The sequence below is a fragment of the Crocodylus porosus genome, unplaced genomic scaffold (genome assembly GCF_001723895.1).
Source record: "Crocodylus porosus isolate Cpor-Errol unplaced genomic scaffold, CroPor_comp1, whole genome shotgun sequence".
NCBI classification, from domain to species: domain Eukaryota; kingdom Metazoa; phylum Chordata; order Crocodylia; family Crocodylidae; genus Crocodylus; species Crocodylus porosus.
In genome coordinates this window covers 30667398-30680637 of record NW_017728906.1, presented here as the reverse complement: position 1 = coordinate 30680637, position 13240 = coordinate 30667398, and the positions used below count along the sequence as shown (strand labels likewise).

Sequence of the window (13240 nt, the reverse complement as noted above, 5' to 3'; positions counted from 1 at the left end):
CCGCCGCCCCACGGCGGGGCCCGCGCCTCTGCCCCGTACCGGGGCCTCGCGTCGCCTCGCGGGGGTCGCGCCCAGGGGGCCGGAACACTCGGGGCTGGGCAGTGAGGCCTGCGCGGCGACCCGGGCAAGGAGGGAGGGAGGGAGCGCGGCCACAGGCGCCCCCCCGACGCGCAGGTGCGAGGACTACAAGTCCCAGCATGCCCTGCGCGCGCCGACCCCACCAATCCGCGGTCGACGGGGGCGGGGCTTCGCCTCTCACGGCACTTCCCGGCCCTGCCTTGGGACCTGGAAGTCGCTATCGCACTTCCGGTGGCCCAGTCTGAGGGCGTGCGAGCGGCAGTGGCAGCGGCAGTCTCTGGCTTCCTTCTCGCCAGCGGTCGTGGGCTCTGGGTCAGCCGCGCCGGAGAGTGGGGGAGGGGTGGCATGGTGTGGTAGAGGGTTCCCGTCGTGCCTTGCGTACGGGCGCTACCCGGCGTGCCGCGCGGGGGGGGGCGGGGCCAGGGCTGTTTGACACTCGTCCAAGGTGACTTGGGGCCGGGAGCGCTGAGGTCCGCGCGTGGCCCCGGCGCATTGTAGGCTGCGCCGTCTCGGGGCCGCCCCCTCTAAGTAGCCCCGGGGCGAAAAGTGGTGGTTGCCCCTTGTGGGGGTTACGGCCGTTAAGGCGGTTACGACTGTTAAAAAAGAGTGAGCGGATCGTTCGCAGCGTTGAAGGGGCTGGGGGGTCTCCTGGCCTGGGGGAGGTCACCTTGGCTGGGAGTGTCTGGCCTGGCCGGCTGCTGAGAAGTACTGAGCCCTAGTGTCACGGTGCCTTTGGAAGCCAGGGTGTGTTTTGCTCTTTAGTTTGGGGAATTCAGCCCTCTGTCTTCCCCTGGCCCACAGGAGCTTGGTCTGTCCTCTTGTGCACAGAGCCATGTGAGAGGAGCACAGCAAAAAGCACAAGAGGTGCTTGTCATGCGTGCAGTGAGGCTGAGAATCTTCCCCTGTTCTTTCCCCTTATGTGAACTCAAGTAGAAAAAGGAAAGAGTTGGTGAAAGAGCCTCCTTGTTACGTTCTGCTCATTTTTCAGGGTCACCATGGTTCTCCAGCGGATCTTCAGGCTTTCTTCCCTCTTCCGTCTTGCCAGCGCCTTGCACTTGCGAAGGAACATTGGGCTTTCCGCCATTGCATTTAACAAGGCAAAGGAGCTGGATCCGGTTCAGAAGCTCTTTGTGGACAAGATTAGAGAATACAGTGCAAAGCGCCAGTAAGTAAATGGCAGTAATTTTGCCACAAACAAAACCCTCTTGATATGAGGTAAAGGGAATGGTAAAGAGAAGGGTGTAACAAATGTCAAAATGGGTTTGCTCTCATTAATGGGCATGATTAGGAGTACAGAACTCACTAGCTAGAATGGGTGGGAGTTTTGAAATGCCTCTTTGGGTGGAAAATAATTGACTTTGTGTGATCGGTTTTAAAAGTTCAAAATTTCAGCCAATGTTGAATAGTCATCTTTTTTAGAGCGAGGACTTGGTTTCGGACCTTCCAAACTTTTATTATTTAGTGCCCTCACTTTTGAGACTGGCTAACTATTCCTGTGTGGGTCTCTTCATCTCTTTTCTGTTTGGAGCTGTTCTGCAATACAAAAATCAATGGATGTTCCTTGTGTTGCAAGGAGAGACTGAGTATAACCTGATTGAGCATTTAATCTCAGATGGAAGAGACCCAGGGTAATGCCCAACCGTTGGGCAGACCTAAGACATTCTTCTTAACTTGTTAGACTGTCTCACATTTGTTTGCAAAGTACCCTTATTTTTGTTTTGATGTGGAATAAAAACAAGATTTTGTAAAGATTGAATTTTTGCTTTTCTGATAACCTTATTGTTAGCATCACTGTGGAAAGTATGTGGGTCTTCCATTCTTGAAGCCCAAGTGATATTTTTTTAAAGCTTATGCTAAGCAACTTGAATGATGCATAAAGGAATGATAATAAATGCATTCGGTTGTAGTTTCCATTTCAGGATTAATTTAGAGAAATTAAGTTCCCTTAATTTGGTTTTTAACAGTCCACATATTTCTAGATTTATTTGACATCTCTTACTGCTTTATGGAGCCATACTTGAGAATTGAATCAGAAAATCAGGGTGGGAAGGGATGTCAAGAGGTCATCTAGTCCAACACCCTGCTCAAAACGGGACCATCCCTAACTAGATCATCCCCGTCAAAGCTTTGTCTAGCTGGGTCTTAAAAACCTCCAAGGATGGAGCTTCTGCTACCTCTCTGGCTAACCTGTTCCAGTGTTTTACTACCTCCTAGTGAGAAAATTCTTCCTAATATTTAACCTAAATTTCCCTTGCTGCAACTTGAGATCATTGCTCCTTCTGCCATCTGCCACCACTGAGAACAGTTCAGCTTCATCTTCTTTTGAACCCCACTTCAGATAGTTGAAGGCTGCAGTTAAATCCCCTCTGTCATCTCTTCTCCAGACTAAATAAGCCCAGTTCCCTCAGTCTTTCCTCATAAGTCATGTGCCCCAGCCCCTCCATCATTTTTGTTGCTCTCTGTTGGACTCTATCTGATTTGCCCACATCCTTCCTGTGGTGGGGTGCCTAAAACTGAACACAGTACTCCAAATGTGGCCTCACTAGTGCTGAATAGAGGGGAATAATCACTTTCCTGGACCTACTGGCAACACACCTGCTAGCCTAGGATGCCATTAGCTTTCTTGGCAACAAGGGCACACTGCTGGCTGATTCAGTTTGTCAGCTGTAACTTCCAGGTCCTCTTCTGCAGAGCTGCTGCCCAGCCAGTCAGCTCCCATCCTGTACCAGTACATGGGATTGTTCCATCCATAGGGCTCATAAGCTTGCTTAAGCGTGCATCAATAGATAACTGGGACCGCTACAGGTGCCTAAAATATTTTATTTGCTGACTGGACCTTATAGACAAATTTAAAAAATATTTTTGGTAAAAATTTCAAATAACATTTATCTTCATGCCGAACAATTAGGATTTATAACTTTGTTTGATGCTTAAATATATAAACAGCTTTTTTACTTTCAAAAGTATCGAACAAAAATATAAATCCAAGTACCTTCACTGGATTGATCTTATTTTTGAGATGTAGCTGAAACATGGGATTTTCAAATTGGCAGACAAGTTAATTTCAAAGTGCACTTTTGTAATTTAATGTTCATGAAGCTGCATGTGGGTGGTAGTAAACCTAAGTAGCCTATGGGGTGGTTATATCCTAGAAAATGTGTTCTTACTTATGGAAGTTACTTGTGTTTTAGGTTTTTCTTCACCTTATTCCACTTAACATTTCTGTTTCTGCTAGAGACTGGAGCCTTATTTTAGCAAATTACCACTTCAAGAATAGTATCATCTTGTTTTTAACTCTCAAGTCTTGAAGGAATTGGGATTATTCAGAGCACTAATCGCCATGTCTCTCTCTTCACAGCTACTTGGGAAGTGAGAGTGTTAGCAGTTCAGAAATTGCAGTCCAATCTATAGAAGCAGAACAGTGTCTAATACTCTCATTGTATGATTGTTTCATTCAGCTCTAAGCTTAATGTAGAGCACACCAGAAGGCAACATCTCTTGATTTTTTTATTTTTTTTTAAACATTTGAACTGCTTTCTCTAGTTGGGTGTGGCAGCCTCCTATTTGCATAGAATAATGTGTTTAAAAGGGAAGATTTTAGTGTGAAATGTTTAGAATAAAGAGTTTGATCAGAAATGTTGTAATTTTAGGAAAGCAGGGGGTCCGGTTGATGTGAGCCCTGAATATCAGAAAGACATGAATGAAGAAATAATGAAACTTCAGCGGTTATACGGTGGGGGAGACCTAACCAAATTTCCAGATTTTAAATTTGAGGGTGAGTCTACAGTTTTATGCACCAATTCTACTTTCATAAGCGTGCAGGTGAGAAACACAGTAGTGGGATGGAGACCTTTTTTATTTCTTTTTAAAGTGGTCTACTGTGAATCAAACGTGTACTCGAGTGATTGCGAAAGTAAATGCTTAGTCTTGCTGTTTATTAGCTTCAGTCTCATTTCTAGTAGTCTTTTGCAAGGAATTGTAATAAATGATAGTTGTGTCAAAACTCAGCCAAAAAAGTTAATGACTGGAATGACAATGGAGTTTAAAGGACACTTGTTTTGAGTTGATGTTATTCCACACATAGATTAAGAGAACTGGTAAGGCAGTATGAAGAAGCTTATTTTTCTTTTTAGTACTTTATTTGCAAAGTTAAGACTTTCTGTTCAGCTGCTTTTGGCTTCCACTTATGCTTTTCACAATATTAATTTCACTTGCACCTGGAACAGTTGGCACAAGAATTCTCTAAATAGTCATTTCAGCCAGTCCCCTATTTTTTCCTCTTTGGTGTCAGCAGATAAGAGACAAACTTGTAATTCACATGAGTAAATTGACAAGACAGTCTCTCCTCCCTTCCTCCCTGTGAAGTAAAAGCACAGTCTTGCAACCTTTCCTTTGCTTTTACTGTTTAGTGAAGAGAAGATAAGGCTGCAGGTTAATAATTTGCAGAACCTCTCTGTAAAAAACTTAAGCAGCACAGGCTAGGAAACTGTCACCTTACCAAAATTAAAGCAATAGTCAAGATGCTACTAATTGTAAAAAGATAAAGGAGGGAGAGATTTGTTTTTACTACTTTCTTTTTCCATTTTTGTATTCCAAAAGTGTAGTTTGTCTGTTTCACAGGTTAAGGAGACCTTTTATTATGACAGGTAGGTGTGAATGAAGACAGACTTCTATGTCTTTAAATTGCTTGGCTTGGATTTTGAAGAGACCAAAATTTTGAAGCATTCTCCAAAATCCAGAAGTACCAAGCTACCTCTTCTTCTCTAGCTTACATTTCCTAAAAACTGCTGTTTGTCTACCCTATGCAGCAATACCTATTTATCCTTTTTTACCAAGAAAACAGTGGTTTTGGCCAAATCCCATAATGACACAGTTAAATTAGTGACTAGAATCCAGCCTTTTCTGAAGTCTTACGGTTTAGTTGAGAGCCAAATGCCCTCTAGGATTCAGATCCTTGTTTGAGTGGGGTCAGAGTGAGCACACATCTGAACATCTGCGGCTTTGAATTCTTGGACACGAAATGAACAGTTTTCCAGTTTACCGCAGGTTTATTTATGTTCAAGTTTCATGACCATATTCATGATAGATTTTGTTTGCCTCTAACATCTGTGAGTGCCTGAAGCCATACTTGCCTAATCTATCATTTCCAAGACCAGAACTAAGCCTTAGTCCAGTGCATAAGTGAAAGTTATTTTGCTAGAGACAAACACACATTCTTAATGTGGAAAGTGGTATATAGCTTTTGTTTGCACAGAACTATTATTAAACAACCTTGGGATCCATCTAGTTGGGCACATATCTGTTCATGAGTCCATTTCTAAAGCTAAAGACTCGGTTTGAAACCTTTGTCAGGAACACTGCAACTGCAGCTTATCACAAAGCTATTTTAAATCATGGTGGGTGGTGAAGTTGTCTTACATCTGACATGCTGGCTGTCTCTCATTTTCCACTCCGTGTGGCTGCTATGACCATTTATACTTCAGGTTAGGGTTCCCTTTGCCTGAAAGCTACTTTTGTTTTTTAGCTACTTTTCAGCTAATATTGCTTTGGGTGGATCTAAAAGACTAAGTAAAAATCTGATAAAGACTAGAACTAGCAACTTCTTAGGTACATGAGGTTATAGTGCTGTGAGTTGCCATTTTCTAGATGTTACATGTTCGATCTATGAAGGAAAATAACTCTTACCTGCTACTACTTTTTTTAGTACAGACCAAACTGAATGTATCTATCTTGTCCAACTGTCAGGATTGGTCTTTCTGCAAACATTACACAACATGATGCCTGTCGCATATGATTAGTGTGCCCCACCTCTTCACCATGAGGTGAAGCCAGACTAGATTGTCACAAGTCCTGGGGTGCTCCAAAAATATATATGCAGACAAGGCAGAGGACAAACACCCAGTTCCAATCATGAGTGTGTGTGTGGGGGGGGGGAGGGGTAGTTAGTATATAAATCCTTTGTGCAGGGGTTTCTGGAGTTAACTCAGCACTGCTTAGTACCTGTGTGTATGGGATCACCATGTCTTGAAATACTGTTGACTTTGGTAGGGTCCAACCCAATGAACTGTGGTAATTGGAAACCTTTAGCTTTAGATTAATATCACATGTAGTTTGTACTGCTTGTAAGTAGGTGCCAAAGTGCTGCTCAAGTGTGTGTTTATGGAACACCTGTTCTAAAACTTGCAGCAGCTTCCAAATAGGTAACATAGTACTCATTTACTTAATTTATCCAGAAATGACCTATGTGGAAATGGTTACAGCCATTTTTAATTTCAGGGTTATTGTTTTCAAATTTGTTCCTTCTGTGTGTTTGGGGTCCTCTTAGAATCAAGGGCTGTCTTCTATTTGTGTAAATACGGAAGCTATCAGGAAACTCTTATTTTGACTGCAACAGTTTGTCTACCAAGAACTCTTCAAATACAAACATAAGTGCAGAAAAATGAGGCATATAGCTGTAGTGCTGGGAAAGGTCAGGTGTGTTCAGGTCCCCTCCCTACCCCCTTTCCCCATAATCCTTTCATTTTCTTTAAGAGACTGAAAGAGCTTCAAAACTCTTTGCGGATTTAACCATATACCATAATGGTTTAATGGATTTAACCATTAAAGTAAAATACTTCTCTCCTTTAAAGTAGATTAGAGTTTAAAATTAGCCTTTCCATATCTGTATACATGTGGCAGTTTGTTTTTTTAAGGTAACTTGGGCTAGAGAAAACTAGTATATGTTCTCATTTCATTAATGTTTTCTCAACAGCATTCTGACCAAGGATCTTTACAGTAATTAGACAAACAGTTAAATGTCTCCTTCCTGATGTATGTAATGACTAACTTGGGAAAATGCTGCACACGCTACAATTACTTGTTTGCTAAATGTCCCTCTGTACCGTTTCAGCCCTTGATTACGAATAGCTGTTATATGTAGTTACCTGCTAATAACTTTTTTGTATATGTGTCCTAATAATAGGGATGTGTGGCTCTGAGTAGTATTTGGAGTTTGAATAACCTGAAAATAATATGACTTTTTTTCTTTTCTCCTTTTAGAACCCAACTTGGAAGCAACTCAGAAGTGATCTTGGAAGTCTGGGTTTTCCAAGCAGCAGTGTTTTCTCATGGAACTGTTGTTGGATAGGCTGGCAGTTGTAACTGAATAAATGTTGTGGTTCACTTTCACATGCTTGTACTTTACGAACTGTGGTATAGATTCTAAACTCAGCATAACATATTTCTATTCTTGCAAATAGCCATTTTTAGTAAAACCCTCCCTTGGAGGTCAAAAATGCTAAAATGCACTTGGAAGTCTCATCTTTTGTTTAAGATTACATTAATTCTTAAACTTACAAAGAGGAATACAAAAAATAGCTTTGTCTTTAAAGCTGTCAGCATATGCCCTTACATATGGATCAACTATGAGTGATAAACCTCAGAAAACATGTAAGGAAAGCACTCATATATCCATGTGGCTGTTCCATGCTATATTACTGCAGTAGTGAAGGTCTAAAGACTTCTGTGAACTTAAATGGAAGATTCTGTGCAACTGCACATGAGTTGAACTGATTTAGACAAATTGGTACATTGGCCTCTTCTGCAGGCTGCCATCTTCTTTGGAATTTGAATCTAAACTTTCTAGCTCTTACTGTTTTAGAAAAGCCCATTATCACATCAAGCTTAAGCTACTTGTATCTGCTCAGAAACATTATGGAGTGTGGGGGAGGAGGAACTGACTGACTGCATGGCACTGTTGGCCTCTTACTAGATTGCTGTTGAATCTAACTACTGAACTGTTATAAGCCTTGGTTTGAGTCAGGGTGTAGGTCTCTTTCACCACCAACCCCCCTTCTCTCCTCCCAACAGCTGGGGTTTGGACTGTCTCTAGGTCTGAACAGTTCTTATTCCTACACTGTACTTCCTCTACTGCTTTAATAAACCCGTCCTCAGAATCTTGCCAAGCCTTTGTAAGCCTCTTAAAGATGTAGATGAGAGATGTGAGCAAACAGGCCTTATACATGGATCAACTATTAGCAATTTAATGCTAATCCTCTTGGCAGATGAGAATGTTGTATACAAGTAGCTTGTTTTCCAGTGCCCTTGGGAATTCTTAGAGAAGGTAGTTAACTAGGTTAGTCTTGTTAGAATAGAGAGGCTTTGGTTACCAGTATGGTTCACAGAGGCATGAGCTTTCATAGGCAACAGCCTTACTTAGATGCTGTGAACAGACTGATAAAACAGGCTGTTGCCTATGAAAGCTATGAACCAGTTAATCTCTAAGAAACCACCCTGTTCTGCCTTCTGCTTGGAAGTCCCCAGGAAAAGCAGGGTTACCTCCACTTTATTAGATTCCTGGTATAGGTAATTTTCCCTTAGCTTGAACTTCAAAAAATGTCCAGAATGAATACCTCCGCTCCTGTGCCCTTGTCACTTTTACTCCTGACAGGTGAGAAACCAATTTTCCATGAAGGGGCTAATGTATAGCATACCTATACTTGAACATAAAAGCAGTCAAAAAGATTATAGTTAAGTCAAGTCAATAGTGTGATTCTTCAGAATGTCAGTCCAGTACACAAGTGAAAGAGATGAAAGGTTGCAGATTCCTGGTGGAGTTAGCATCTTAGTAAAGCTGCATAGTTTATAAGTACTCCTATAATATTGTGGGACAGCATATAAAACCCTTGCCAAGGGAAAAATGGGGATAGGAAGAACAAGTTTGAAGGTATGGTTTCTTTAATCTCCCAGAGATTGGGAAGAGGGTAGAGCACATACAATGTACTTGGTTGAGGGGAAGATCAGGAGAATTGCAGTGAGACTCTGAAGCTGCAAAAGATAAAGGTGGCACACAAGGAGCTGATGGAAGCATGCCCAAATCACCTGATACATGCAATAAGGTTGACTGACAGACCTTACAAAGTATGTAAGCTCTTAGTCACTTCACATACCAAGTACTAAGGCAAACATCAGAATGCAGAGAACCTGAAGCAATAAAAGGATGACGTACTATTAATCCTGATCAGCTGAGAAAGACAGGTGTTTTAATGACAACCAATTCATCTACTGGTCAGGGCATTTGCCTGAGATCTTAGAGCAGGGACTTGAATCTGAGTTGTTTAAGTGGTATCTTAGTTTCTTCTGTTTTCCTTGTAATACACTTTTTAAGGACTGAAATGTTTGGCCTAACCTAATGGCTTTGAGCTTGATATAATGGGTTGGGTAGAACTTTGTGGTATGTGATACACAGATCAAATTTCATAGAACAGGTACTCTATGATTTATAAACCTCAACCTGTTTATCTGGGTGCTAAAGATTTCAGCTGTTTAAAGTTGTCACATCATTTCTGTAAAGCAGTTTTATATTGTTGATTTAAATAGTTGCAGCATATAGATAGAAAATGTGGGGAAAAAGTTGTTACCAAAGTGTTTCTGAAGCTTATTCTACAATAGTAATTAAGGGTGCTGACAGACATGAAAAAAAAATGCACTACTGCTTCTAGCAGAGCACATTCTTTGACCCAGCTCTGCAGCATCTGTAGAGATTAGGTGCTTCAGTGGGGCTTTTTGGTGCTTTTAGCTAAAGTTGATTCAATCAGCTATTAGGTAAAAGTACCAAAAAAGCCCCACTAAAGTACCTGCTCTCTTTGGCACTGGGAAAGGCAGGTGCAACTAACGTGCTCCCTCTGGGCATATGCTGGGCTTGGCATGGAAGCACCACAAGTTTAAAGTAAAGCACCACTTTTTTTTTTTTCCTCTCTGCAAACAGACGATTTCCCCAGAAACTTTCAGAGTTATGCTCTGCTTCCCCAGCATTTGAAACAAGGCAAGCTATTTGAAGTTCAGCAAAAGGAACCAACCTAAAGTACTGTACCTGTACTCAGGACAGGTGCTGGACATGTTCACATTTATGTAAACGAAACTTAAGCACAAGTAGGTCTATGGTGTCCTGAATACAAATGCCTTTCTGCAATGAAACCTTAATGAGTTCATGTGAACAAACCTATAGGATCATTCAGAGACTAAGCAGGTTGTGTAGTATTGCAGGTACTAAAGCAAATTTGGTAAACCTGTTACTTCCCCTTCCTGTTGCTAAGGTTCTTCGTTAGTTGAGATTCAAAAGGGTTGGCATTAAAGGTGACAGCTGTGGACAGAAGTATTCTTGCTAAGGCAACTAACTCCACATACAGGGAAAGACAAATTTCAACACCATGGTAAAACTAGTGATGGCTACAGAGCACTGAAAATAAGTTTGCAATAGATCAATCATGTCAGACACTATGGGCCATTTATTTCTTAATACTGTTTTTCTAACAAAATCCAGGCAGTAATGCTGCATTAGTTTTGTTGGCACCACTTTCCATCACAGTGCAATGTACACATACAAATCTGTAGCAAAGAGAAAGCTTGACAAATCTTTATACCTTCCAGTAGAAAAAGGAGCTACAAATATTAACACTTGTTATACAGCATAACAGTGGTTGGAAGCTTTATATTACACAGAAGGTAAACAATACTTAGGACAGCCCAAGTTCATTCCTGAGCAGTTTCAGAGTACTTGTTCACTGACTTCCTGTCAAATAGGTTAGAAAAAGTTAAGGCACTAGTAAACATGGAACACTGTACTACTAAACAGCAAAATTGGAGCCCTTCATATTGCCTTTTAGGGGCAGACAAGAAAAACTACTAGAGTAGCCTCCAATAAAGGGTCGTAGAAAAAACGAATCTGTAGAGCTCATGATCCTGCTTAGCCAGAAATTTCTTTACTAAATATGCATATAAGGAGGATGAAGAGCAGCTTTCATAGACACGATTTACTTTATAATCCACTTACTGCTATCCATAAATTAAAGTGATATTTAAAAAAAAATAAACATGAACACAGCTGGAATACTTTTCACAAGAAAGTCTGTATCATCTGATCCTGAATATTCCAACATTTATTTTCAGTATGTACCCCAAAAAGAACAAATAAAAATATTTGCAGAATAGAGTTTAAAAATCCCTTTGATGTTTTGTATAACAAGTAGGAATTTGGTGTCCCTCACAGAGGCTGAAATCTTCTAAATAACAAAAGACTTGGTGTGCTTGAAATTCTAAATGAAGAAAAGAAACAAGTAAGGTGACACTTGAGTAATGGCTCTCATATTTTCAGCAGAACATCCAGCTTAGCATTCATTGCACGCATTTCAGCAGAACTTTATTGGGACTCCAGGTTGGAAAATGGAACCAGCTAACACATCATGCATATTCTACCCAGAAATATGATAAAATCTTTATAATGAGATGGAACTCCTCACAGCAACTGAATACTGGACCTTGAAGACTGACCTAGGTGTGTCACTAGGAGGTATTTAAGAATAAGAAAAATAGTTAAGGCTTCTATAATAATGTTTTCTATCTTAAAAATACTTTTCTGTTGAAGTACAATTTCAGCAGAACACAATTATGTATGTTGTTAAGGTTGATGAATATTCCTCAGATTCTCTTTCCCGTCCCTCTCCTCAGAATTAAATGAAGGGAGAGGGCATGCCAAGAAAATGGAACAGGAAATAAGCCTTGTTTATAAAGTTTTGATTTACGGGTAGAATAGAATTTCACATAAAAGCTAATTCTTTTTGACATAACCCCCCACAAGTCTAATACATGCTCATTTGCTGGGTTCGAGTACAGAGGTCTCATTTCAACGTTGGAGCAAGAGCTAAAACTCTCCTCACTCTATATCCCTTCAAACAATGGAGGACCAGGTAAATCCCCTCTCATGAGCTAGGAGAATGAAAATTAGCAAGTTTTGCACTGTTATGCAAGTGGTGTGGAGGATAACAGGTGCTATTGACTGAGGCAGAAGGGAATGAGAATTACAGATACTGTGTTCACAGGTTTTCAACTTAAGCATTGGCGATCATTTGGAAGGAAGAAACTGGTCATATGTGATGCACATGTCAACAAACTTCCATTTATTAAAAGGAAGGGAAAAGATGGTTCTGATTATATTCACCATACAGCATGGGATGTGTGGCATCCCAGTATTTAATTCCTTTGAATTTTTTCTCATTTTAACAAGGTTTTCTTAGAACAAACCCTCTGCTAGTCTTCACCTAAAATGAATTGGGACTAACCACTACATCTAAATACCAGTTGTTTAGCAGTCTTTACTCATTTTAGCACTAAAGAGGGTAGTTATGAGAAGTGTATTGGTGGGCTCAGGGACAAGTCTATAAATACCCAAGCTAAGTGCAAAATACTTGCCTTTTCACTTGCTGTAGGTGGATGGTCAGAATTCTTCCTGTTAATAGAGCAAATAAAGGAAGATTAGCCATTTGATTTCTCTGCTTATACTTTTAACTTTCAAGAGTAACTTATTTTAGCACAGATTTATCCACTGTACATAGAACCCCATCTTGACTTCCAGTGTATAACAGTAATTATCTTGCAGAAAGATTAATAAGACTTGGCAATCAGCAAACATTGAGTTTGGGAACCCACTGAATTTCAGAATAGTGTGTTTGGCAATGTAATTTTTCGTGCTCTGATCTGACTTTTAGAGTATCTTAGTGAAGGATAGAAACTTAACCATTTTTAGTGATTACAATTAACCAACTCAGTGATGGAGGGAGGGGGAAAATTTTTGCTACAAAATATTCTTTCAGAGGCACAAAATAATAGTAACATTTTCTATTCTATACTAAGGGCATGCTCCTTGCCACTTGTCCACTACAATACCTGTAATAAATACTCTGGAAACAGCTATGCAGCCAAGTCATTATACCAAACTAGCTTTTACTAGCTTATCATTTTAAGGCTCCTACATGTGCTGCATATGCAGCTTGTAACCACTGAAAATAATTTCCAAGAAGCTTTTAAAAGTAATCTTTTAAGATAAATTAATAAATTACTTGTTTCTTTTCTTTACCCACACATGATGATGCAAGCTATAAAAACTGAACTTAGCAAGCCAGAAAAAAATGCTAGTTCTAGCTCAGAATTTTAGCTCCATATGTGGATATATAACTCAGACTGTCTCATAAAATAGACTGGCAATTGTCAATTTCTCAAAACACAGAGTCTGGTATATTTCCTAGGGAAAGGCTGAGGAATATTCTTTCATCCTGGTTCACAACTAATTTTCAGTCAGCAGATGCAGATTTGGGTACCCATTTTTGACCTAGCTAATTAGCTACTACGT

At 40.5% G+C, this 13240-nt stretch overlaps 3 protein-coding genes and 1 long non-coding RNA gene across 8 annotated transcripts in view; 2 read left to right on the top strand and 2 right to left on the bottom strand.

Annotated features, from left to right (window-relative positions):
- Positions 1-84, bottom strand: part of GABPA (GA binding protein transcription factor alpha subunit) — a 42611-nt gene extending 42527 nt beyond the window's left edge. Inside the window, exon 1 of the mRNA XM_019528770.1 lies at positions 1-84. The gene's annotated coding sequence lies outside the window, so the exon portion shown is untranslated.
- Positions 1-12822, top strand: part of LOC109305730 — a 16143-nt gene extending 3321 nt beyond the window's left edge. Inside the window, exons 2-3 of the long non-coding RNA XR_002099687.1 lie at positions 11796-11801; positions 12600-12822. This is a non-coding gene — a long non-coding RNA (uncharacterized LOC109305730). The remainder of the gene's footprint in view (positions 1-11795; positions 11802-12599) is intronic.
- Positions 293-7245, top strand: ATP5J (ATP synthase, H+ transporting, mitochondrial Fo complex subunit F6). Of its 3 annotated transcripts, none has more exons than XM_019528776.1 (4): positions 293-390; positions 1067-1243; positions 3729-3853; positions 7117-7245. In XM_019528776.1, exons 2-4 carry the CDS (start codon positions 1074-1076, stop codon positions 7143-7145), a joined length of 324 nt encoding a protein of 107 aa, XP_019384321.1. In that variant the 5' UTR covers positions 293-390; positions 1067-1073; the 3' UTR covers positions 7146-7245. The 3 variants fall into 3 exon arrangements, with proteins under 3 accessions (XP_019384321.1, XP_019384320.1, XP_019384319.1); XM_019528775.1 differs by lacking the exon at positions 293-390 and adding an exon at positions 500-523; XM_019528774.1 differs by lacking the exon at positions 293-390 and adding an exon at positions 565-680.
- The window catches only part of JAM2 (junctional adhesion molecule 2), a 50448-nt gene continuing 47528 nt past the window's right edge, over positions 10321-13240 (bottom strand). For all 3 annotated transcript variants that reach the window (XM_019528773.1, XM_019528771.1, XM_019528772.1), the window contains exons 9-10: positions 12304-12340; positions 10321-11150 (exon numbers count right to left, since the gene is read on the bottom strand). In XM_019528773.1, coding sequence (XP_019384318.1) covers positions 11118-11150; positions 12304-12340 — 70 coding nt within the window. In that variant the 3' untranslated portion in view covers positions 10321-11117. The remainder of the gene's footprint in view (positions 11151-12303; positions 12341-13240) is intronic.